Source organism: Ictalurus punctatus, chromosome 28 (assembly GCF_001660625.3).
Source record: "Ictalurus punctatus breed USDA103 chromosome 28, Coco_2.0, whole genome shotgun sequence".
NCBI lineage: Eukaryota > Metazoa > Chordata > Actinopteri > Siluriformes > Ictaluridae > Ictalurus > Ictalurus punctatus.
Genome location: NC_030443.2, coordinates 5,909,255 through 5,935,388, shown reverse-complemented (window position 1 = coordinate 5,935,388; position 26,134 = coordinate 5,909,255). Strand labels below are relative to the sequence as shown.

Sequence of the window (26,134 nt, the reverse complement as noted above, 5' to 3'; positions counted from 1 at the left end):
TGGCCCACTTGACATTGAACTAAGTGTAATGTGACCTGTTACCTTAAATGAGTTGACATGCCTGCCCTACACCAACCTAACTCATGTGGGGCTAGTCCAGTGGTCACCAACCACCAACTTCCTGAAGTCTTTAGCTCCAGCCATAATCGTGCCCACATGACCATCTAAACATTGGCTTAAGAAGTTCTTGATCAACTAAAACAGGTGTGTTAGATGTTGGTTGGAGATGAAACCTGCAGGAAGGTAGATCTCAAGGAATAGGGTTGGTGACCACAGGGTTAGTCAGTACTGGGTTTCCAAATATATATATATATATATATATATATATATATATATATATATATATATATATATATATATATATATATATAAAAAAGCCTACTTATTTAGAATGCATTCAATTCAAGTGATATATAACTATAAGAACTCAATAATTAATTGAATACCTTTGAAAGGAGGGCACACGGTGGCTTAGTGGTTAGCATGTTCGCCTCACACTGCCAGGGTTGGGTGTGTGCAGAGTTTGCATGTTCTCCCCTTGCTGTGGGAGTTCCCTCCGAGTACTCCGGTTTCCTCCCCAAGTCCAAAGACATTCATGGTAGGCTGATTGGCGTGTCTAAAGTGTCTACAGTGTATGAGTGGGTTTGTGAATTTGCCCTGCGATGGTTGACACCCTGTCCAAGGTGCCAGATGCTCCCTGCGATAGGCTCCAGGTTCCCCGCGACCCTGAAGCATAAGTGGTATAGAACATGGATGGATGGGACCTTTGATAGGAGTACAAAAATACAGTAAAAAAAAATAAAATAAATAAAAATAAAAATAAAATAATAAACGCGCCCACTCTGAGAAACATTACTGTACAGCGCCTCTAGTGGTTACAAAAAAAATAGGAAACGCATTTTCTCTTATGTCCCTCTGCGGCTCCCGTGCGTTGCGTGGTCAACGGTATCAAAACAGTAACGGTGAATGTGGTTACATTGCCTGCTTTCAACCTCCGCTTTGGGACATGGACAGTTTTCTACCACAAGGAGACCAAGAAGAAACCTTTTCAGCTTCCTGATAATGACTCTGATAAAGACGGTATCGTTTTTGTTTTCCTCAGCTAACGTTATTCATTCTGTGGAGCAGAAACAGCTCTGTTTATGGTTAAAGTGAAAGTGCTTGAGATTAAAACAATATTAGGATGATGATGTTTATCGGAATAACAGGCATAAAGAACAACTGAAACATGCATCTTACAGGCTTTAAAAAAAAAAAAAACCCACATATAGCCTATTTATGTATATACTGATACCTAAATGCTTATCAAGCTAGATAAGTTAGTGATTTATTTATTTATTTATTTATATCTTGTATAACAACAGCTGCTTTTTGTCTTTCTTGTTCCTTGTTTTTTTTTTTTTTTTTTTTTTTTTTTAAATATATTTATTTATTATTTATTGGTTTTGGCTGCTTGTCCTGAAGGGAGCGGTCATCTTGGGTACTGTTATTAAAACTAATCGTGCCTTTGCGTTATTAATGGAAAACACAATCCAGATTCATTAATAGTTTCTCTTCTAACTTGTCAGTTGTTACATATAAACAACTAACCCCAACATCAACAAATGCTATGATTAGTAGCTGGAAGCATATTGGCTTGGAGCTTCACTGGCATGTTTAGATAGGGTTGCCAGAATCATTAATTGAGAGATTTTATTTTTATTTTTATTTAGTCTGTTCAAATGGTTATAAAATTGCATAAATATCCCAATTAACATGAAGATCAAGTTGTGGGGTAGTCTGTATGCACGAGCCAAGCATATTGTGTAGACTCTAGAGTAATAATTGTGAAAATAAATGTAAAAGAAAATTGCCAGTTTGCGTAAATGCAATCAACATGGCAACAACAACGATGATGATGATGGTGATGATTATTGTGATGACGGTGAGACAGCTTTGGTACTTGCCTATTTATTTGTCTAAATGCAATGCACCGAGATTGATCTGTCTGTTTAGCTAGATCTGATAGATGGGTGTTTAACAGGTTTATGGGCCAGCTGAGGCATTATGAGTGATCACTATGAGAAGCCCAAAGTGCTTGAGCAGATGGAAGCGCACGCTGAGGAGGCTACCGGAAACTTGCCGGTGTGTTCACCAGCATCCGCGCCTCCTGCTCCAGAAACAGCCGAAAAAACCTGTAGTAAAGTTAAGAGCAAACCAGGAACCGGGATCGTGAAGCGAAGCCCGGATCTGCTCGTGAACAAGCCGCGCGCATGCGCCTCTTCAGACCCTGGTAAGGGCGCGCGCCGGCACGCGCTCCCCGGCAAAGGTTCGGGAAAGCCGGAGACGGCCGCGGTCATGAGAAATGCAAGATCAGTCACTGTAGACACATCCAAAGCCAAAACGTCTCTGGAGGCGCTCAAGCTCAGCATCAGACAGCTCAAATGGAAAGAGGTGAGAGAAACGTCAGGACGTGTGTGTGTGTGTGTGTGTGTGTGTGTGTGTGTGTGTGTGTGTGTAATCCATTCATCCTCTGACTGTTCCACACATCTGAATCTGCAGTTTGCTTCCCAAGAGTGCTCATGCATTCAGCAAGCGCCTTACACTGGTCAGGGTCGAGGTGGATCCTGAGCCAGTCCCTGGGCGAGGTGGGAATACACCCTGGATGGCATCACAGTGCACCATGCACACACACCTTCACACCCAGGAGCAATCTGGCATAGCCAATCCACATACCAGCATGTTTTTTGGGATGTCGGAGGAAACCGGCGAACCCAGAGGAAACCCACACATACACAGTGAGAGCATGCAAATGTTATATTTAAGCAGTATCGCAATCGCATTCGTGAGGTTATACCAAATATCGGCGTGGTTATGAATCAGCCCAAAGACCGAGTAATGTAGCTAATCACGTCCGTGCTGAGATGCAGTATAACCACGCGATTGCGAGTGCGATATTGCTTCCGTACAACAGTTCTATGAACAAGACGTTAATATTAAGTAAGTGACATTTCGGACACAATATGGCCGAATGAAGCCGCATTCACTCGCTGTCCCTCTTCCTTTTCTTCTGTGTCTGACGAGCTTTCATACTTTACGTCAGAAGTTAACTTCCCGAAAATAGTATCGTTTGCCGTGTTTATTAATGATGTCGCTGGCACTGTTCTAGTAACCATTTTGAACTGGGAAGTGGAATTTTACATGGCGAACACAGATGAGTGGAGCGATACTTACAGTGAAATGTCCCAGTGCGATTATACTAAATACAAGCAGTCTTGGAACGCAGCTTGACCAATCGAATTAGTGGAACTAATAACTAACTGTTGTCCGTCCATCCATCCATCCATTTTCTATACCGTTTATCCTACTGTGTCACGGGGAACCTGGAGCCTATCCCAGGGCACAAGGTGGGGTACACCCTGGACGGGATGCCAATCCATCACAGGGCGCAGTGACATACACACTCACACACCCATTCATACACTGCGGACTCTTTGGACATGCCAACCTACCATGCGTGTCTTTGGACTGGGGGAGGAAACCGGAGGAAAACCCCCGCAGCACGGGGAGAACACGCAAACTCCGCACACACACGGCCGCGGCAGGAATCGAACCCCCGACCCTGGAGGTGTGAGCCAGACGTGCTAACCACTAAGCCACTGTGCGCCCACTAACTGTTGTGTAAATCTGAATAATTACTGTATATTCATTAAAATGTGATTTTTAATTGAATAAGGTTTATATACACTATATGGCCAACAGTTTGTGGACACATGACCTTCACTCTCATATGTGAGCCTATTGGAAGCCCAAGGTGTGAATGAGTGTGTGATTGTGTGCACATGGTGCCCTGTGATAGGCTCCGGACCCACCTCAACCCTGGCCAGGATAAAAATTGTCATTTGTGCCCATTTCTGAAAAATCTACACTTAACATTGTGTCACTATTCAAACATTTTGATAGCCTGATGTGAAGTGCTAAAAATCTGCACCATCTCCTAAAGTCAGTAATAGATGTCTAAGTGAGGGAAATGATAGACTGAGACATTTAACCGACAGTTATTCTGTGCAATGTAGAAGCCATCGTTACTCAAAGCAAAACCCTGTTGCGATTTCCATCCCACACGTGAACGGTTTCCGATAACAGCATGCCCTGAAGTGTTTTATTCCTAGTATATTACAAGAATTTGCCAATGATAATGCTTTTAATTTATTAATGAATGACACAACACACATTTAATCCATTTATAGCTACTTTTAATGTAACATTTGCTAAACTCAATTACTTCATATTATAACATAGCAGCTATAAAAGCAGTTTTCTTTAGAAGTTAAACTCCTCACAGAAAATGTCACCGTATCAATGATTTTATATATTTATGTATATGTGTGTGTGTGTGTGTGTGTGTTGCACCCGTTCTCAATGCATGAACTGCAAGGCCAATTCATTTATTTTTACTATAGACTGAAGACATTTGGTTTTGAGATCAAAAGTTGGATATGGATCTAGACGTGTTCAACAACATAAAACATGGAACGTTTTGTATCAGACCACCCAATTTTTAGGCGAGCAAAAGTATTAAACATGTGATTGACAGGTATTTCTTGTTACTCAGGTGTGTCCTGTTAGATTGATTGCTTAAACAATAAATAGCACTGAACATCTACTCTCGGTTTTAGCCTTCAGTTTCAGCTGTGAAGACTTTTTTTTTTTTTTTTTTTTTTTTTTTTTTTTTTTTTCCCACTTGTCGTTAAAAAGGATAACCGAATGGAGTCGGCCAAGGAAAACAAAAACAGTTGATGACAAACATTGTGAGAGCTGTGAAGAAAAAGCCAAGAACAGCAGACAGCAACATCACCAGCAACCTACGCAGGGCAGGGGTGACGCTATCACAATCCAGTGTTCGAAGACGACTTCGAGAGCAGAAATATAGAGGCCAGAGCTGAGCCACAAAAAGTTCTGGAACCAAGATTAACCTCTACCAAAGTGTGGAGAAAGTATTAATGTATGGATTCAAATGAAATATATTACTTTAGTGAATATACTAAGAAGGAGTCTGATAAATGAATATAAAGTATTATCTCATTGTTACTAGAGTCAACTTCCCAATGGCTCTGATGCTTTTGCTGAATATTTCAGTGATCACCCATCACTTCCAACTTTGTCCTTCAGCACTTCCTGAGTCGCTCGTGTACGGTTACATTCCAGCGTCTTTGGTATTAGAAATGACCCCATGCCTCCCATAAATATATTAATTACCCATTACACGGAACCATACACACGGCCATGCGTGTTGTGTGACTGCTGCCTGGCGCAAGTTCTGCACGCGTTGAATGCATGTCAAGACTCACTAGTAACATTAAACCTTCATCGTAAGCCTTGGGTTTCATATGAACCGTATCTGCTTCATCCTTTTGTCCTGTGCTGTCCACCAATGATAAAATGAAACGCTCCATACATTCCTGGATAGTGCTATCGGTGATGACGCTGGCTGAAAATCAAAGACACTTAAGTTACACTTAAGACTGATGGTGGAGGCCGATGGTGTCATAGAGCAGAGAAACACATGTACGACTTTTGTGTGTATAATTTGTATTGGTTGCTGATTTTGAGGGATTTTTTAGTCATACGTGTGTGTTTGTACATGTTTTTATATCTTGGTGGGGACCATATTGTAGCAATGAGGTCAGGTCTCCCAGCCAATCAGAGTGAGCAGCCACTAATTGGTATTATCTCACAGGTCAGCAGGTTAACCAGGATGTGTGTGTGCGCACCTGGAACAAATCACTTGAGCAAAAGCTAAGAACACAGAAATCTTTGTGAAAAAGCAGTATAGCATGTTTAAATTTCTAAGTAGAAAGCTGAGACTGGTGATTAAAATTATATGTAAATGCATATCTTTTATAAACGATTGTTTGTAAAATATGAAAGCATGGCCGATTCATAATACAGCATTAACCCTCGTGTTCTGTTAATTATTTCTCTGATCACTGCAACTGTAAAGCCCTTCTTAAAATATGCCCATATACTGTAATCTAGATACATCTCAATATAACCGAAAAATATCAACTCTTAATTAGCACAGAAGCAGCAAACCTCTTTATATTGTACCAGACGACTCCCAAAGTCATGTTAAAGAAGTTGATAATTTTTTTTAAAGTCACAGTATTTATTACAATACATCTAATACCAATACTAATGTTCAAGTTAGTATTGTAGCAATGCTTCAAATTTAATTAAAGGAAAAAAAAAACCTAAATCTCCAACAGATGTTCTAGCTGTTCCATGTCATTTACAGTCATCTTCAAATTTATTATCGAAAATTATCACGCAAAGATTATTGCGCCGTAATGAATAACAGGTCATTTATATACTTGTTGAACATCCCATTCCAGATCTATGCTGTTATAATAAGCTCCACTCTTCTGGGAAGGCTTTCCACTAGATTTTGTAGCGTGGCTGTGGGGATTTGTGATCATTCAGCCACAAGAGCATTAGTGAGGTCAGGCACTGATATTGGATGAGGAGGTCTGGGGTGCAGTCCAAGTTCCAGTTCATCCCAAAGTTGTTCAGTGGGGTTGAGGTCATTGCTATGTGCAGGACACTCGGGTTCTTGTACTCCAACCTTTGCAAACCGTAACTTCATGGAGCTCACGATGTGAACAGGAGCATTGTCATGCTGGAACAGGTTTGGGCTTCTTGGTTCCAGTGAAGGGAAATTGTAATGATATAGCATACAAAGACATTCTACACAATTGTGTGCTTCCAACTTTGTGGCAACATTTTGGGGAAGAAGCAGATGGGTCTGTTGGTCAGGTGTCCACAAACGTTTGGCCATATATAATTGAACTTGTAGTGGATCTTTGAAACTCATCCATGCACATCATTCAAGCATGTTAATGGAATTTCTTCTTCAAATCAGCAGACTGAAACGCCCATTGAAAAAATATTGCTTTTTGTGTCCTGCAACCATTCCTGTGTTGATTTGGATGTATGTTTAGGGATGATATCTTAATCGATAGCCATCTGTGGCCAAGTGTTAACTTCCTGGCAGAATAAACCTGGTTTTGGGGCTAAAATATCCTGGTACTTTGCGTTATTCATGGTGCCGTGAATCATCTGGACCACCAATCATCAAAAACAATCCTAAAACACTAACACTAATCTACCACCATGTTTTACACTGGCTCTGGGTAGTTTTCATGCCAGTGGTGTATGAGGCCAAACAGAAATTGACCACAACACATCATTCCACTTGTTCATTTTGTGGCTTGCTCTAAGGACTTCTCAGGATTGTTATGCCTGAAACTGTCAGACTTCATTAGACGGTGCCATTCTGTAATTGTGAGCTTTGGGTTCCTCAACATCTTCCTCACTCTGTCGGCCCACAGTGTGCTCATGCATCTTCTACCTGGCTAATTTCCAACTGTTTAATTATGCTTATTGGTATTTTTATACAATGATTTTAGCCCATTCTCTGGAAGTGCCAATTATTCTGAAATTGCCTGTATTATTCCTGTGGCTAGGGAAATCACCGCTTTAATGTGAGGGATAAGTTAAAATAACAAGGTAACGCTGGCTAGTTTCTGTTGCGCCAGGACCGTGTCTCAGCACTGCCTGCTGACATTAGCATATGGGTCACACTTTAAAGGTAGGAAATGATTAAGCGTGATTAGTGATTTATCCGGGATAATCTAATTTCTATCCCACCACGTTTGCAGGTCGATGAAGGACTTAAAAGACAGAAGCCAGTAGGGAAGCTATTGTTACTATTGTAGTTATGTATTGTTTTGGTAAACACTTTGAGCCAAAAGATATGGCTTGGGTCTAATGAGACTGTCATTGTTCGTAGTAGAACTTTTTCCTAATCTGATCACATCCTAATCTGATCACATCCCTCGTTACCTTTGTGTGCCAGGTTCCTTATATAGGAACACTGCTTCCTCTCTATTAGCTTGTTAAACAGTGACATAATCCTCACAGAATCCAATTCGGACACGTCATCTTACACACACTGCACGCAACGTAGCATTTATATTTCATCCTAAAACAAAAAGACACAGAAGGCTCGAAAAACCCTGACCTCACTAATGAGATTTGTCTATTTCAAAAGTAAATATGAAATATGGCATACACTGTACATACAGTCCCCTCCAAAACTATTGGAATGGCAAGGACAATTTTTTATTTTTTTTGCTGTACCCTGAAGACATTTGGGTTTTGAGATGAATATGAGAAGAGAGTTTAGAATGTCAGCTTTTATTTCCTGGTATTCATATGTAGATGTATTAAGCGACATAGAACATATCACATTTTGTATCAGACAACCCAATTTGTAGGAAAAAACATCGCAACATGTGATGGACAGGTGTTTCTTGTTACTCAGGTGTGTCCTGTTAGATTGATTGTTTAAACAATAAATAGCTCTGAACATCTACTCTTTTTCGTCTTCAGTCTCACCTGTGAAGACTGTTTGTTGTTCAAAAAGGATAAGCCAACATGAAGATCAGAGAGCTGTCTATGGGAGAAAAGCAAGTCATTTTGAAGCTGAAAAAAGAGGGGAAATCAGTGATTGCACAAACATTGGGCATAGCCAGTAGAACAATTTGGAATGTAAATACCAGGAAATAAAAGGTAGAATCCTAAACTCTCATCTCATATCCATCTTTTGAGCTCAAACCCAAATGTCTTTGGTGTATAACACAAACAAATGAATTGGCCTTGCAGTTCCAATAGTCTTGGAGGGGACTGAGCATACAGTGCCCTTAACTAATATTTGACCATTGATAAATATGAGCAAAGAATAATTCCTTAGATTTAACTAGTGCTTTTCTAAGCACGCAAAGCGCTTTACATTGTATGGGCGGGAAATCTCCTCAACCACCACCAGTGTGTAGCGTCCTCCTGGATGATGCGACGGCAGCCATAGTGCACAAGAACGCCCACCACCCAGCTATTGGTGGAGAGGAGAGGAGAGTGATGTAGCCAATTCAGGGATGGAGAATTTCATTAGGACACGGGGGTTATACCCCTACTCTTTTACAATAAGTTTCCTGGGATTTTTAATGGCCACAGAGAGTCAGGACCTCGGTTTAACTTCTCCTCCGAAAGACGGTGCTGTTTTTACAGTATTGTGTCCCCGTCACTATACTGGGGCATTAGGATCCACACAGACCACAGGATCCACACAGACCCTGCTGGCCTCACTAATACCACTTCCAGCAGCAACCTTAGTTTTCCACAGGAGTCCTCCCATCCAGTGGGAAACCAGACGAGAAGGGGAAGTAGTAGCTCAGCGGTTAAGACGTTGGGCTTCTGATTGTAAGGTTGTGAGTTAAAATCCAAGCGCTGCCATTGTTTGGCCCATAACCCTCAATTGCTCATTTGTATAAACGAGATAATTGTAAGTCGCTCTGGATAAGGGCGCCTGCCACGTAATGTAATGAGAAGAATGCTGTGAAAAATTGTCTTTATTGTTTAACCTTTTGAGCTTTTGTTAAAAAAAAATTCACAGAATACTCTGCTCTAGTGGATATCAACCAATTGCAAATACAACACAGGTTTATAAAAAAAATCTTGGTTATATATAGGTGTGCAACAATTATTGGCAACCCAATGAATTCATATGAGAAAAATATATTTGAAGTATATTCCCATTGATATTTTACTTCTTTTTTCTTTTTAAGTACAACTGGGTGACTAGACACATGAAATTGTCCAATCATGACTTCCTGTTTCACAGGGGTATAAATATGAGGTAATACAAAGGCTGAATTCCCTTAGTCATTCATAACAATAGGTAAGACCAAGGAATATAGCTGTGATGTGCGGCAAAAGGTTGTTGAGCTTCACAAAATGGGAAGTGGCTATAAGGAAATAGCACAAGCATTGAAAATGCCCATTTCCACCATCAGGGCAATAATTAAGAAGTTCCAGTCAACTGGAAATGTTATGAATTGACCTGGAATTGGACGTGTGTCTATATCGTCTCAACGCACTGTGAAGAGGATGGTTCGAGTGACCAAAAAATCTCCCAGGATCACAGCTGGAGAATTGCAGAAGTTAGTTGCGTCTCGGGGTCAGAAAGTCTCCAAAACTACAATTCGAAGTCACCTACATCACCACAAGCTGTTTGGAAGGGTTTCAAGAAAAAAGCCTCTACTCTCATCCAAAAACAAACTCAAGCTTCTTCAGTTTGCCAGACACTACTGGAACTTCACATGGGATCGGGTTCTATGGTCCGATGAAACCAAAACAGAGTTTTTTGGCAATAAACACCAGAGGTGGTTTTGACGTACACAGAGAGGTAGCTATATGGAAAAATACCTCATGCCCACGGTTAAATATGGTGGTGGTTCTTTAATTGGTCATTTAATATGGTGGTGGCTCTTTCCTGGACATTTTGTTAGGATACATGTCATCATGGACAAAACCTGACTGCCTCTGTCAGAAAGCTTAAAATGGTACATGGTTGGATCTTCCAGCGGGACAATGATCCAAAACATACATCAAAATCAACACAAAAATGGTTTACTGACCACAAAAGTCCTGCCATGGCCATCCCAGTCCCCTGACTTGAAACCCATAGAAAACCTGTGGGGTGAACTGAAGAGGAGAGACCAGAGAAGGATCTGGAGAGATTCTGTATGGAGGAATGGTCTCAGATCCCTTGCCATGTATTCTCCAACCTCATCAGGCATTATAGGAGAAGACTCGGAGCAGTTATCTTGGCAAAGGGAGCTAGCACAAAGTATTGACTAAAAGGGTGCCAGTAATTGTTGCACACCTATATTTAACAAAGGTTTTTTTTCTTCTTTTTTTTTTTTAACCTGTGTTGTGTTTGCAATTGTTTGAGATCCATGACAGCAGAGTATTTTTGTGATTTTTTATTTTTTTTAAACAAAAGATCAAAAGGGTAATATTGACTATACAGTTCGCTGTTTTGAGGAGGGAAATATTCATCACTCGTCGCAGTTAGCTAGCTAGCTTGCTACTAACAAAAGATGAACATGGAGGCGTCCATGTGTTTCACCCCACACACTTTGTAGCTCGATTGCACGTAGATTCGAATATGACACGATTCTGTTTTCCAACTTTCCCACTTTCAAGGTCGAATGCAGCATAAGACATTAAATGAAAACAGAGGCTCTTAAGACTTCAGTAGAATATTAGATGTCATTGTAATAATAGACAGAAATGGCAGTTGTATTTTTTGATCACTAATTTTGGGATTGCTAATGATAGCATTTTGTGCATGTCAGAGAGGTTTAGCCAGACATTAGAGACTGATGCCAAATCCAGACAATAAAAATAAATAAAAAAAAAGAAATGAAACACAAACAACATATTCTGTTATTTAATTTGAGGTTTCATTTCATTTGGATTCATGAGGCTTTTTTGAACAGTATAAAACTTCTCAGCATTAAATAAAGTAACACAAAAAGTTAACATTAACAAGCGAAGTATTTAGCGTTAACAATATAATAAACACTTGTACTGATTTTACATGTTAAAATACTTTTTAAAAACCACCAACAAAAAAAGCATATATTGTAAGCCAAATAACCATCACCCACCCCCCCATTAACCATGTTCATACAATCACTGATTTAAGATTTAAATGTTTGGGATTTCAAAACATAATTTAAATGTTGCTAATTTGTGTAGACAAATTTTTTCGTAAACATAAGTCAAAGTAGGTGTATTTTTTTTTTTTTTTTTTTTTTTTTTTTTTTTAACATTAATATATGTTAATAGATGTGTTAACTTACTTTGTTACATTCATTGTGGTTTATTAATATAATTATCAATTCAAAGTCTGCATTAGATTTAAATTTATGATGCATTATCGTGTTCATCTAGTGCACATTAATGGGCTCAGATTGTATTTTGTAGCTAGAGTTTTAAATCAAGATGAATTTTCTCCTTCTGTAACCCTGATACATATAATACATACGAAATCACTGGAAGCCCAAGTGAACATAAAAATAATCTTGGTGAAAATAATTGCAAAAAAAAAAAAAAAAAAACAACCCTATTACTAGTATGATGCTTTGCTTTCACAAAATGAAAAATGCTTCTCTCTCTCTTTTTTTTTTAAACTTATCACCTCAGCCTTTTGCTCAGTTTTTATTTGAAGTATAAGTATGATCTGTAGTTGAAATCTAATGTGAATTGTATTTTAATTGCCTTTCCTCTCTGTTTAATCTCTCAGTTTCCAATGGGCAGACGGACAGCGTGTGATATTTATTGGCATGGCGTCTCCTTCCATGATAACGAGAATATTGTTTCAGGGCAGGTCAACAAGTTCCCAGGTAAGTTAGAAAGTTACCTTGTTAATCATGATTATGATTATTTTCTCATTTGTAAGTCGCTTTGGATAAAAGCATCTGCTAAATGAATAAATGTAAATGATTCATCAGTTCCCTGCACTGTTAATAATGATGTGACTTGAACACTGATCTAATCTAAAATATTGTTTCACACCATTATTAAAAGCAAAAACATTCACTAAATCCTAAAAACATGAATTTCATCCTGACAGCCAAATGTATGTGTCCCTCTTCCTGCCAAAAGTTGCAGACTTTAGAAAATATTATGGGCATGATTGTTCTTAGTAGTATGTATAATTTTTTTTTTTTTCATATCCATTATACAAATTGCATTTGTTGTAAGTATTGTAAAATATCTGACGTATTATTGTGTGACCGTAATTAAGAAAATTTGCTTACCACTCACTTATATCTAACATATAACTTTCTTTTCACACAGAAGAAATTTATAGTACATTTACAAGTAACATTTAAAAAAATTAAATCAGGTGGTTTAGCACACAGCCAATGTAACTGTGTGCAAGACCAGATTTTATTTTCTTGGTTGCCACAGTCCAAGCAAATACAGTTGTTTCTAATTGTAACTGAATTAAACATTAGTGATGGAGCTGTAACGAGGCTATCGACAATATTGAATTTTCAGAAATATTGTTAACCAGTAAAATTCTGATTATGGCCTTTCTCTAACAGAACTGGTAATCAGCGTGTTAATGTGCTCCCTGTCCCAATAGTGATTATTCCTGCTTAGCTATTGTACACAAATAAATGTTAGTTATGTCTGTGGTTCGATGAACCCCGTATAAAAACCAGGAACAGTCAAATCACGTGGATACCTTCTTGGTAATTGCAATAAATAACGATGTCGTACAGGTATCCTTCCCTGGAACGTTCTTCTCGAGCTCTCGTTGGCTCAGCACTAGTTTTGAATGACCGGGTACCCTGGCAGTCATCCTGGGTAGACATTCATAGAACTACAGATGATCTCTGCACTTAGACCACTGGGACGGGTGATGCTAAATTTGTTGAACCTGGAGAAAGTGCATGGTGCTTCCCAAGTAGCAGCAGCACCAATATCCTGGAGTCGTGTGCAACTAAGTAATGGCCATGAGGAGGAGACACTACCCATTGAGTGGCATGTCATGGTACGGGTTGGGTGTCCAACCCGCTTATAGGTCTTGGTGATTATGTCCACCATACAGTGGGCCAGTCTTTGTTCAGAAAAGGCAGCCCTTCATGTCTTGAAAAAATGGTTGTCCCTAGTCTAAGTAGTGTGTAACGTGAGTGAGGAAGGTTGATGTTTCCTGAATGGCCTACTCCTTGGTGTGAGTGGATAGTATTCAGTCATCCAAATAGAGCAGTGTACTGATGCCTTAGGGCCACCTGCATATGCACATCATGAAAAGACCTGTGGTGTTAGAGAGAGACTGAAGTTTAGAATGAGGAATGCCTGCTTTTGAAAGGCAAATCTCAAAAGGCTTTTGTGTTTTGGGGCCATGGGAACATGGAAACCCACTCGCATGACCCGTTCCCGTATTTGCATGACCTGAATTACATCTGACTACTTTAACGTGGATATGGCTTTTAAGAACCATTTCAGCCCTCTTAAATCTATTATGTGATAGAAGTCATTGTCTTGCCTCCATTGTTCTGAGCTGTGGGGTCTACCTTTCTTGCTTCCCTCCAGGAGGGAACAAACTTGGCACACCTGGCATCTGATACCGATGAGGCTTTGAGCCCCAAGAATGTTGGGGGCTAACAATGGAGCAGGAGCTTGTATCTCTAAGAAACAGTCATACGGTCCCACTGATCTGATGTATTCACTGCCAAATGAACAATATTTTGGCTACAAATCACTAACTGCCAGCCCCTGCCATTCATTGGGACTGCGCCATTTGGATGTGATTAGGATTGCGTTCTAAATCCATGTGCCAGGGCATGCCGTGTTGGCATAGGTATTGCAGCGGAGTCTGCACAGAGGATGTCTGAACAGAATTCTGTCTTGGTAAGATGGCCAATGCTAAGTCAGTGAGCACATAATTGGTGGCTGTCCTTGACTTCCAAAGTATTCTAACACTAAATGTAGGGGCATGAACAAAGCTAACACCACTATTAATGCTAATGTAGGAATCCAACTCAATGATTACCTTTCTCCACAAATGGCACTAGAATCTAAGATAAAATGTTACTAACTATGGCCAGACAGGCCAGGTTACCAGTAGCTTCATACTGGTGTACACGTAGTCTGACGTATGACAGCTTTACTTATACAAATACTGCATCATGCTTCACTCTGTCATGTTGCTGAACGCTCTTGGCATGCATATATACACGCTCATGAAGGTTTCCAGGTGATACTCACCACCCTGGCTGTGAGAACGGCTGAAACAGAACTCCTCTCGCTAGCGTGAGACTAAAGTATGTTTAAATCTCAACTGACCTTACACTAAGCCATATTAATTGACTTTGACATTGATCTCATGGAACCTAGTCAGCGTTAGACCAAATGTTGTTTCCAGTTAGAAACCTTGTACCAGTAATACAAGGCCCTGTCTCTGTTTATGTTCAGGAATGGTAGAGATGTTGCGTAAGATCAACTTAAGTCGTGCGGTGCGCACCATGCAGCAGCTTTTTCCGGAGGAGTACAACTTCTACCCGCGCTCGTGGATCCTGCCTGAGGAGTATCAGCTGTTCTCCACTCAGGTACCGAATTATATGCACAACCTAAGCATAAAAAACGACTGAAAACACAATCAAAAAGGAAAAGAAAACATATTATAAGAGACAGCGTGGAGGCACATGGCCTTACACAGTGGGAAGTTTTTCACAATGCTAACCTGCTTGATCCACTGATCAGCTAATGATTAAGCCTTTAATGAGTTGGGCCAGGTGTTTTGAGGTGGAGAAAGCTTCAAACTGTACAGGGCATTGGAGTTAAGTGCCCTTGATATAAAGGTATAGAACTAGTCTGAACAGTATTATTACTGTGTGATTTGGTATTAGTTTGTTTATAACCCATGACCTGTCCACCATTTAGTGTGGAGGTCCCACTGACTTAAAGAGCACAACATATATTAATTACACAGTACTAGCAGTGTAACTCAGCTTCTCTTAGTAGGAATATAACCAAATATGAATGTCTTATTTTATTTTATTTATTTGTTTATTTACTGACTTCTTACTGATTTACTGACTTATTTACTTAAATAATGCTTGCTAGAAAGGTTCACAGAGCATTGGGATTTAAAACATAGTGGGAGGTTTGTACTGTCATGCGGGCACGAGGTCAGATACGAAGCTAGCGGGACAAACACATTTATTTTAATTTGTATTTACAGCATCCTTGGTAACTTCCTGGGAAAGAAGACCTGAAATTTAATAACTAAATTTGTTAGAAAATATCAAGAATGGGTAAAAGCAAAAGTATTAATTGTGTGAACAGGATTTTAAAAAACAACAACAAGAAAAATAAAACAGTTCCACACACATCTCTAGTCGAGATTGATGAGCATGATGGCTCTGATGAACCATCAGAGCCAGGATTCACACAGTGTGCTGATAATGCTGGCATTTCAAGCCCTGAGGTTTTTCTGGTGTTTTGCAGTGTTTCTCAGGGCATACAGTGGGGGAAAAATCCCCAACATATCCTCTTCTGATTTAAATTGGAACATGGATGCAGATATTTGGAGCAGTGAATATTTGGAGATACTGACAGTGGCCTTGCATTACACCCCTACTACTTCGGGATCCTACAGCTGGTAGGAATGTGAAGGGAAATTGTAATGCTATACAGCATGCAAGGATATTCTTCACAACTGTGTGCTTCCAACTTTGTGGTAACAATTTGGGGAAAAAGCGCATATGGGTGTGATGAACAGGTGTCAACAAACCATTGGCCATATAGTGTAGGTTTCACAGTCCTGTGCCATTTATTCTGAACACAAGACTATAGCTTTTTCAAGGAGGTCTTCAGCCGTTCAAGTTGGTTTCTGCTCTGTGCTTTATCAGTCCAGAGCTGCACTGCCACGTTATCAGGCAGAGCTAAAAAAAAAAGTATATGCAAGCATTGGAAATCTGTGGCTGGTTGCACGAATACGTAAGTTCTGCTGTAGCCTAGTTTGATCACTAGTAAATCACTGCATTTGAGTTTACCGGCTACTAAACTTTATTGATTGCCCAAGTAGCATAGGTTTAACGAATATGTGCAAGATCTGCCTTATATACAAGTACTCTAATTCTGTTCAAATACACCTTGTGTAGAGTAAAAAGTGTGTTGTTACAGACAACACATGCATTTTCATTTTATTTTGTGAGACCTATAATGATTTCTTTATATCGGAAATATTTTTTGTAGGCTGTGAGTATCGAACATTGCAACCTCGCTGAAATAAACTGTTTTTAAAAGCACACATAATCCTAATGGATCTTCGATTGAATTCTAAATTAGGCAGCGTATCAAGCACTTCAAATTGAAATGATCTCACACAAATTGAGATTATTGGGAAATGAGATCACACAGAATATTTAAAGCATTTTGCCAATCAAGTAATGGTATACCCTTTTCTGTCATTCCGTGTTTTCAAATGCGGTTTAGGTTTGCAGCTACTTGAGAGACAGGTGCTGACTGCTTCCATGTGCCTCGATTATGAGTGCAGGAGTTTTGTGGTCTACGAACACTTCACACATTTTTTGCATACCTTATATGTCTGTAGTGGAACCGAAATTCTATACCGCTCTCATTTACAATCAAAATCACATTTAACTGGTGCAACTAGCTGCTGTACACTTGGCTTGGCAGAGTGTTTACGTCTAGCTGCTCACACATAATGTTTAAATGCCAAGCAAATCCTGCTTGGGTATTCTTTATCAGCAGCTGTTATTTGTACTTGGCACATCCCCAGTGTGCAAACTTTTACTCTCACTTTCCCTCACACATAGTCTATTTCTGTTCTCTAGCTGCGTGCAGGTTTACGTACCAAAAGTTGGCAGTGGCAGAATCACTGTAAATACAAGTTAAGCCATTTAACTGCCAGAAATCAATTAATCATGAACGAGAAGTGTAGATTTGGATTCTAGCTTAATTCTACATGCACTGTCTATACAACTACGCTTTAGCAATTTAGAGAGAGCTTCTTAATCTTGGCGCTTTTTCTACTGATTATTTCCTCTCTTGTCTGGTTTGTTTGGTAGCACAATAATCTGTTTTGTTTGTCACTACATAACTGTAAAGTACATTTTGATCCCAAATGCTGTAGAGGGCAGCAGAGTTCTGCTTTCTTTCATTTGTATGTTATTAAATAATTATAACAAAACAACAACATTTTTATATAGTTTTCTGTTTATTCTTTTAACCTTTGAATAATTTGTAGATTCGTCTGTTGAAGGACAGTGAATGCACCATGAAAACCACATTCATTGTCAAACCCGACTCCGGCTCCCAAGGTGACGGCATCTACCTCATTCGTGACCCTGCTGACCTCCGGGCCATCTCAGGATCACAAGTCAAGCAGGCAGTGGTTCAAGAGTACATTCAGAAACCACTTCTCATCGACAAGCTCAAGTTTGACATTCGCCTTTATGTCCTTGTTCGTTCTCTGGATCCTTTAGAAATCTACATTGCCAAAGAAGGCCTTTCCAGATTTTGCACTGAACCCTACCAGGAACCCAGCCAGAAAAACCTCAGTCATGTGTTCATGCATTTAACGAATTACTCGCTGAACATTCACAGTGGGAATTTTGTGCACTCAGACAGCTGCAACACAGGAAGCAAGCGCACGTTTTCCAGTGTCCTTTATCGTCTCGCCTCCAAAGGAGTGGACATTAAGAAGGTTTGGTCAGATATCATAGCGCTGGTTATCAAGACAGTTATTGCACTTGTTCCTGAATTGAAGGTCTATTACCAAGCTGATATACCACCAGGCAAACCAGGACCTACTTGTTTCCAGGTATGTTTAATGATATACGTATATGGATAATTACAGATACGCTCTAATATACAGTAGGTCAAGCCGAAAATTGGTGGGGGGGGCGTTGTTACTTGATGCTCATAATATTATGCAACCATTTTGAAATGTAACCATGACAACAGTGAAAGATGAATAACAATACCATATCCTATGAACAATTTGTAGATCCTGGGCTTTGACATCCTGTTGATGAAGAACTTGAAGCCTGTTCTGCTGGAGGTCAACGCCAATCCAAGCATGAGGATCGAACATGAACAGGAGGTGAGAACGCCCACTGTATAAACAAGAAAGACCAATACTTATTATAAATATATTTAAGGTATGTACACAAACCTTAATAAATGAGGGGAGAAACAGATGCTTCTGGACAGGTGTTCTGCATAATACAATTAAACAATTAATAACCTACCATGATCAGTGTCATGTAAAAAAAGAAAAGCATGAGCATTCCCAGGTGACCTTGGTTTTGGATCAAGATGGCAAGAGGCACAGATGGCAGCAGTTTCAGTCACAAGGGCTGTTCAACTGGCTGGGTTTCAATCAGAACAGTGACTAAAGTGGCATCTGCATTTAGATCAGTGTGAAAGATGTCAATAAATATGGTTAGAAATTGTGGGTAAAAGCTTACATTCAATGAGCATGATGCTGGAATTACTGTGATATGTAGGGAACACAGTGAGTGTATGTGTGGCATACACTGAGAGAACGGTATAGGGCTGAATGCTTGACCTACAGTGAGATGGCAGAATGCTGTAGGTTCTGTTTTACTGCCATGGTTTGGGTCCACTTGAGTCACTGCAAATCTGTACAAAGTTCTTCTGACTGATCACCTTTATTCTATTATGAAAGCTTTCCATCTGGTAGGAGCGTTGTCTTATGGTACTCTGCCACCACATTCACAGGCTACGGGGGCTTGTTGAATGCTTTGATGATGATGATGATGATGATGATGATGAAAACGATGTAATTCATATCTGTGACCTTCACAATCACCAGATCTCGACCCAGTTGAACACCTGTAGGAGATTTTGGATCAACGTGTGAGACACCGCCATCAAAACAACAACTGAGGAAATATCTTTTGGAAGAATGGTGTTCATCTCTCCAGGACAATTCCAAAGACTTGTAGAATCTATGCAGTTTGAGGCTGTTCTGGCAGATTTTTGTGGCCCAACACCTTAAAAGACACTTTATGTTAGTTTTTTTTTTTTTGTCACTCGTATGTATGCTTGACATAGTAAATCCTGGAATATGCGGATATGCTGGACCTCCTGCAGGTCTTTGTGGACAATGGATCAAATTTATGTTATTGCATACAGTATTTTGGGCATATTAATAAAAAGAGAACAGGTAGAATTGGAGCTTCCTGTTGCTACACAACAGAATGTAAAAAATCATGCGGGGGGCCTTCCCAGACTGTAAACAACAAATGATGAAGTCCCAGGCACAGAGCATCCAATTTCTGGTTAAAATGTGCCAACTCGAGTCCCTCATCAGCTGGGACACAAATGGTCTGCCCTGATAAGAGAGAAATTCTTGAGAATCCCAAAACGGCTAAAATGGAGGACTGTATTTCTCATTGAGGCTTTCTGGATGGCCAAATTTCAGTGTGTGTAAAGTGTATTTCTAGTCTTTATTCATTCTCCCAGAGCTGAATATAGCAGTGTCTCCACAATGTCCACATGGGACGGTGATGTCTAGTTTGGCCTTGCGTTCCTCGTCGGCCTCAGCCAAGAGTATCAGTAGTGGCTGCATGAGCTGAGGTTGTTTTTGAATTGCAGGTAGTTGCATCTTATTAGAAAACATACTGAGAGACAGGTAACCAGTTCTACTAGTTCTGTACATGTTCCTAGCCAGTAGAGGGCCAATGTTTAAGTTGAGTGATTGAAGAGGGGACAGTGCAGGGATTGCTGTGTACGTCACCAGGATTGCTATCCATGCTAGCCAGCTCAGGGATAGCAGCATAGTGAAATGGTCAGCAGACCAGAGCCCCATCATAGTGGCCTGGCTCTGGGTCAGTCCTGCTTTTACCTTTGTTGATAACTGGATAAAAATAACTATGTCCATAGGTTACATACTGTACTGTATTCATATGCCTATTACTATAATAGGATGTGGTTTGGGAATGGAATGAAATGTCACAATTGTTGTGTTTCCATTGTCCTATATAGCTTTATTATTTTTGTCTTTGTTTATATACCAACTTTTCCATTTTTGCCAAGTCTAAAACCTGTTTTGTTTTAAGACTTTCCATCGAGTTGTTCTTATATGCAAATTCAATACTTGTATAAACTCACATATATCGGAACGCCACTGTTAACTATTGGTGTTATGTTTCAATGTTCCAGGTGTCACCTGGTGTTTTTGAGTATGTACCTAGCCCAGTAGACGAGGAAGTCAAAGTAGGTGTCATTAGAGATACACTGCGCCTTATGGATCCGGCCCAGAGGAAGTCACCCACGTGAGTGTGTTTTTCTGTAAGAGGTCACTAGACAAATAACAAGACACAGGTTCTCATAATGGTTGAAGGAGAAAAGCTAAAGCAGCAGTGAGGAAAACCTGAAAGTGAACATGAGGGTTCTGTGACACGCTCCCACACGCACATTACTGTATGTCTTTAGTGTAGGAAAGGGAAGTAGGTCATTCCATTTAACTTTATCCCCCCCTCCACATTGCTGAACCTTTTGCTTACTCTGCCTTCACATTTGCATTTAGATTTTCAGCATTTGGCACACGCCCTTATCCATAGAGACTTGCAACCATGCTAGTTGAAGTAGGCTAGCTAGCTTAAGAATACCATCAGCAAATGATAAATTCGTTAGCTGGTCCATTGGGCAAATGAAAGCTCCAGTGTGCTTGCCCAGTCCAGTATTTTGTTTGCCTGCACGCCTAATTGACTGTGCTAAAAACTAAACATAGGTACTTAGCTAGTTACAGTCCCGTCCAAAAGTATTGGAACAGCAAGTCTAATTGTATTGTTTTTGTTATACACTGAAGACATTTTGAGTTTGAGATCAAAAGATGAATATGAGACGATAGATCAGAATTTCAGCTTTCATTTGATTGATATTTACATCTAGACGTGCTAAAAAATTTAGACTATGGCACCTTTTTGTTTGAACCCACCCATTTTTCAAGTGATCAAAAAATATTGTGAACAAGTGACAGACGGGTGTTTGTTGCTGCCCAGGAGTGTCCTGTTAGATTGATTGTTCAAATAATTAATAGCTCTGTAAGTGTCGTCTATTGGTTTGCGCCCTGGGTTTCACCTGTGAAGACTGGATTTGTTGTTAAAAAGGTTAAACCAACATGAAGATCAGAGAGGTGACTATGGGAGAAAATGAAGCCATTTTGAACATGAGAGAAAAGGGAAAATCTCTTAGAGCCACTGCACAGACATTGGACATAGCCAATACAACAATTTAGAATGTACTGAAAAAGAAAGAAACCATTGGTGTACTAACTACTAGACATGGAACACGTCAGCCAAGGAAAACAACAGCAGTTGATGACGGAAACATTGTGAGAACGGTGAAGGAAAACTCAAAACCAACAGTCAGTGATCTCTCCAACAACCTTCACAGGGCAGGAGTGCAGGTATCACAATCCACCATTCGAAGAAGATTTCAAGTGCAGAAATATAGAGGCCAAACTACAAGATGCAAACCACTCATCAGCAGTAAGAATCAGAAGATCAGATTGGAATTCACAAAGAAACACAGAGATGAGCTGTGAAAGTTCTGGTGTATTTTCTTTGTTTGGTAAACTTGTTCAAATAAACAAAACTAATAACACAGATACAAAATCTACTTGTCCCTGGTGCCCAGGCTATTGATTTGTCCACGCCTGCATCAAAAACCTGTAAACACTGGAAGCAAACACATGCACAAATAGTTTGATAAACGAAAAAAAGGATCAGCTGCTGGTTCTCAGGTAAGTATTGTATCAGTAGACTGGTGAGACCTTTCTGTGTGTGCGTGTGTGTGTGTGTGGGTGAGACTGCGCGACAGAGGCATTTCATTACACGTGTTTGTCTGCGGGTTTATTCATCTGATCCGAGTTGATGATTTGTAAAACAGGGTTATTGTCTGGAGCTGGGTTGTCACAGAACCCGAAATGAAAAACAGATTAATTGAGCTCTGCTGTGTGAGCAAGTTAGTGTGTTTGCGCTCTTTTTTTTTTTTCCTCCATTTTTTTTTTTTTCTTTTTTAGGATCTCAAGTATTGAGCATTTCGAATTCAGCTTCTTTATGCGTGTTGTCTGTGTGTACGTTCCCATCTCAAATGATCTATTAAATTAAAATAAATGGAGCATCAAGATTGTCTCCAGCCTCAAGAAACATCACCATCCAACTTTACCATTTACTAAAAGCTTAAGGGAAAATAAGACGAGGAGATGAGTTTAAACAAGAACTCTGCAGAAGGAAGAAAGTTGAATTATTGAATTGTGCGTGGGCGTTCCACCGCCTTCGTTTTTGCATAATCATGTCTAGAACACAGAAAAAATTTGAGATGCAATGGCTTCCTGCAATTGTTGAAATGGATTTTAGTTTTTAGAAACACTTCCCACACAATTCCGAGTGCTTGCACATAATGGAAATACTGTAGTACTAATGTTTCAGCTAAGCGTATTTGTGGACTGGCTCCTTTAGTTTGAAATGGTTTTGAAATGACAAAGCACCTTATGGATCTGTCTTCTGACTCACTCACAATCTTTTCTCGCGCAGTCATTCACTCATTAAGCAAAGTGTAAAATCTCCACTAGGGGGTGCTACATAATATCCCTTGAGTCTGGCAGTGGTGTGTAACTGGTGGGGAAATAATAAGAATACGATGGTTACGTCAGATGTGGATGCAGTGAAACCGACAAGAAAACAAATGCAAAACAAAACAACCGTCTTAAAGTGAATAAAAGCCCATGGAATACATGATTGTTGACAACATCTCTAAGAGTTAATATCCCAGAGACATTGGAGAAATTCATCTATAGATGTTTGTTCATTAGAGATATAGTCCACAGCTTGGTCTAGGGGCATGGACTAGGATCCTTTGGGAAGAGAAATTGCAAGAAATGGACCAGTGCACGTGACATTTGTAAGTAACATCCCGATGCAGTGTGATGATACTGCTGCCTTATTTTTGCTTGCATGTACCATTGAGAGGCATATGCAACCAAAAGGGAGATGATCAAGTTGTCTAAGAAAATCCTGTACGCACCCAACATGAACTTGCTGAAAAGCAGACCTGCAACTCTCTGCTCTTAACCAACGGGTCCTTTTATATGACATTTTGACCACCCAGAATATTGGACCCAGCATTTATTTATTGAGACTACTTGAACTGTGCATTCTAAGATCAAGGACACCAAGTCAAACCCGTCAGATGTTAAAAAAAAAAAAAAACCCTGAATGTGTAAGAACTCAGGTCAAACCCATCTGTTCCTATCCTACTCAATCTATGAGGGAGTGAATGTCAGTGTATGAAGTGGTAGGAACATTTCCACACTGAGCTTCTTGAATCTAATAAAACCAATCTGGCCTGTAAGCAAGTTTTCTTTAGCCCTAATCCATGCTTCATAAACTGAAAATGAATGAACGGCATGACCAATGTGGAATTGCAGTGGAATTAAAGCTTACCATTCTTATCTGAAGCCTATTCCTATAAAATATCACACTGCTGCACCACATCTGGATTTCCAGTTGATTCATCAACCAGACATTCGGTGTGTGGACACCTGACTATCACATCCATATATGCCTGTTGAACATTCCATTCAAGATTTAGTCCCCCTTTGCTGAAACAATAACCTCCACTCTTCTGGGAAGGCTTTCCACTAGATTTTGGAGTGTGGCTGTGGTGATTTTTGCTCATTCAGTGACGAGAGCATTAGTGAGGTCTGGCACTGATGTTGGTTAAAGGTCTGAGCCGCAGTCTGCATGTTCGGTTCAGTGGGGTTGAAGTCAGGGCTCTGCAGGTCAATCGACTTCTTCTACTCCAACCCTGGCAAACCGTGTCTTCATGGAGCTCATTTTGTGCACAGTGGCACTGTCATACTGGAACATGGTTTGAAATTTTACTTCAAGCGCAAGGAAATTATAATGCCACAGTGTACAAAGACATCTTATACAATTGTGTGCTACAACTTTATGGCAACAGTTTGGAGAAGAAGCACATATGGGTGTGATGAGCAGGTGTCCACAAACCTATGGCCATATTGTGTACTTGCAAACTTGTCCTTGGCTCATTTCTGGTCCAAATGCACTAGTGTAGTGATTTATTTTTTTTCCTGGGACCTATTAATTTCTGGCAAGAACATCAGAGAGAATATTTTATGGTCTGCACTTTCGCTCTACCTCATAATCAAACATTCTGTAGCGTTAAAGGTAGAACTTCACCTGCTGGCAAGTATGCGGCCCTGTTTTTGCTCGCCAAGCTCTCATTGCCTGGTTCAAAAGAGATTCATATTCCTGCTTCTAGCCCGTTATTGTTCGTCCACTGGTCATTTATTGATGTCTGTGTGCTTCCTGTGACATCTAATAAGATGACCATTGGTCACAAGGCTGAAAATGTATATTATCTTTCAGATGGCAAAGTGTATTATTGAATGAAATGCTTCTGTTGGGGTAGGCCTTAACATGACCTATACCTACTATTATATTAATACTGACCAAATACCATAAATATCACTTATTTTCTTATAAATTACAATAAGAACATTTAATGTGTGTGGTTGTGGAGGGGACACTTGGTCTATTCCAGTTCAAAGACATGCACGGTAGGCTGATTGGCGTGTCTAAAGTGTCCGTAGTGTATGAATGGGTGTGTGAATGTGTGTGTGATTGTGTGCCCTGCGATGGACTGGCACCCTGTCCAGGGTGTACCGCGCCTTGTGCCCGATGCTCCCTGGGATAGGCTCCAGGTTCCTCTGCGACCCTGAAAAGGAGTAAGCGGTTGAAGATGGATGGATGGATGGATATATATAATATATATATTAAAGAGGTTCAAAAAACGTCTCAATGTCAAAAATAAAAATTCTTAGCATTTTATCTGCTCTGGAGTTTCAGCTACAAGCATTTCTTCAATGTTTACATAAAACTAATGGTCCATAAAATTAGATTGAGGAAAATAAACACAACCTATTGCACCTCATCAGTTTGGGCTGAGGCATGAATGATGGCTGCCATGAAATTAAGATAATTGAGGTGAGGTATAAGTCTACGATGTAAAAATATCAACTAAACAGCCGAAAAGCATATCATTTTCTGCTAATACAATCAAGACAAGATTAAGAAGCTTATAATGGTTTTATGAATAAATCGAACTCAAGTATGAGATTCTGTCTTGATACTTGGGCAAAATATTAGCTGCACAACTCACGAGGTTATCTAATAAAAATGCGACAGAATTGTTTAGACCATTTACATTTGCATTACATAGTTTACCCAATCACCTGTTTCTTTGTCAGCAGATCAAACCTCCTGGGCAAAACTCCAGAGGAAGCCATCATCGTGGAAGCCGGATCGGACGAGAAGGCAGAGCTCGTCGGAGCACTTCCATCTCTGTGTCTAAAACAAGTCTTCCCCAAGTACATGAAGCAGTTCAACTACCTGCGAATATTAGAACGAATTGCCGATATTTTCTTGCGCTTCCTCGGGGTCAAAGGAACCATGAAACTTGGTCCGACCAGCTTCCGCACTTTCATCAGGCAAGACTGGTCGATTAAAACATAATGGAGCATGCTGATATAGGAAAATAATCAATCTGAGAGCAATACTAATTGCTAGTCATTTGTAAAGTTTGTCAGCTTCTGGTTTTTGCATGCTGAAATTCAGTGTGCGGAAACACAACCCATTCAAACGAA

General features: G+C 40.0%; 1 protein-coding gene across 4 annotated transcripts in view; it reads left to right on the top strand.

Moving 5' to 3' along the window:
* Positions 1-946: 946 nt before the first annotated feature.
* Positions 947-26,134, top strand: part of ttll11 (tubulin tyrosine ligase-like family, member 11) — a 26,704-nt gene continuing 1,516 nt past the window's right edge. Inside the window, exons 1-8 of one of the 4 annotated variants that reach the window (XM_017459397.3) lie at positions 947-1,080; positions 2,024-2,433; positions 12,194-12,293; positions 14,878-15,011; positions 17,678-18,253; positions 18,440-18,535; positions 20,623-20,735; positions 25,742-25,978. In XM_017459397.3, the coding sequence (XP_017314886.1) occupies positions 2,047-2,433; positions 12,194-12,293; positions 14,878-15,011; positions 17,678-18,253; positions 18,440-18,535; positions 20,623-20,735; positions 25,742-25,978 (1,643 nt within the window). In that variant the 5' untranslated portion in view covers positions 947-1,080; positions 2,024-2,046. Of the gene's footprint in view, positions 1,081-2,023; positions 2,434-2,541; positions 2,778-12,193; positions 12,294-14,877; positions 15,012-17,677; positions 18,254-18,439; positions 18,536-20,622; positions 20,736-25,738; positions 25,979-26,134 lie in introns of those variants that run through there. The other 3 variants (XM_017459394.3, XM_047151939.2, XM_017459399.3) reach the window with 3 other exon arrangements.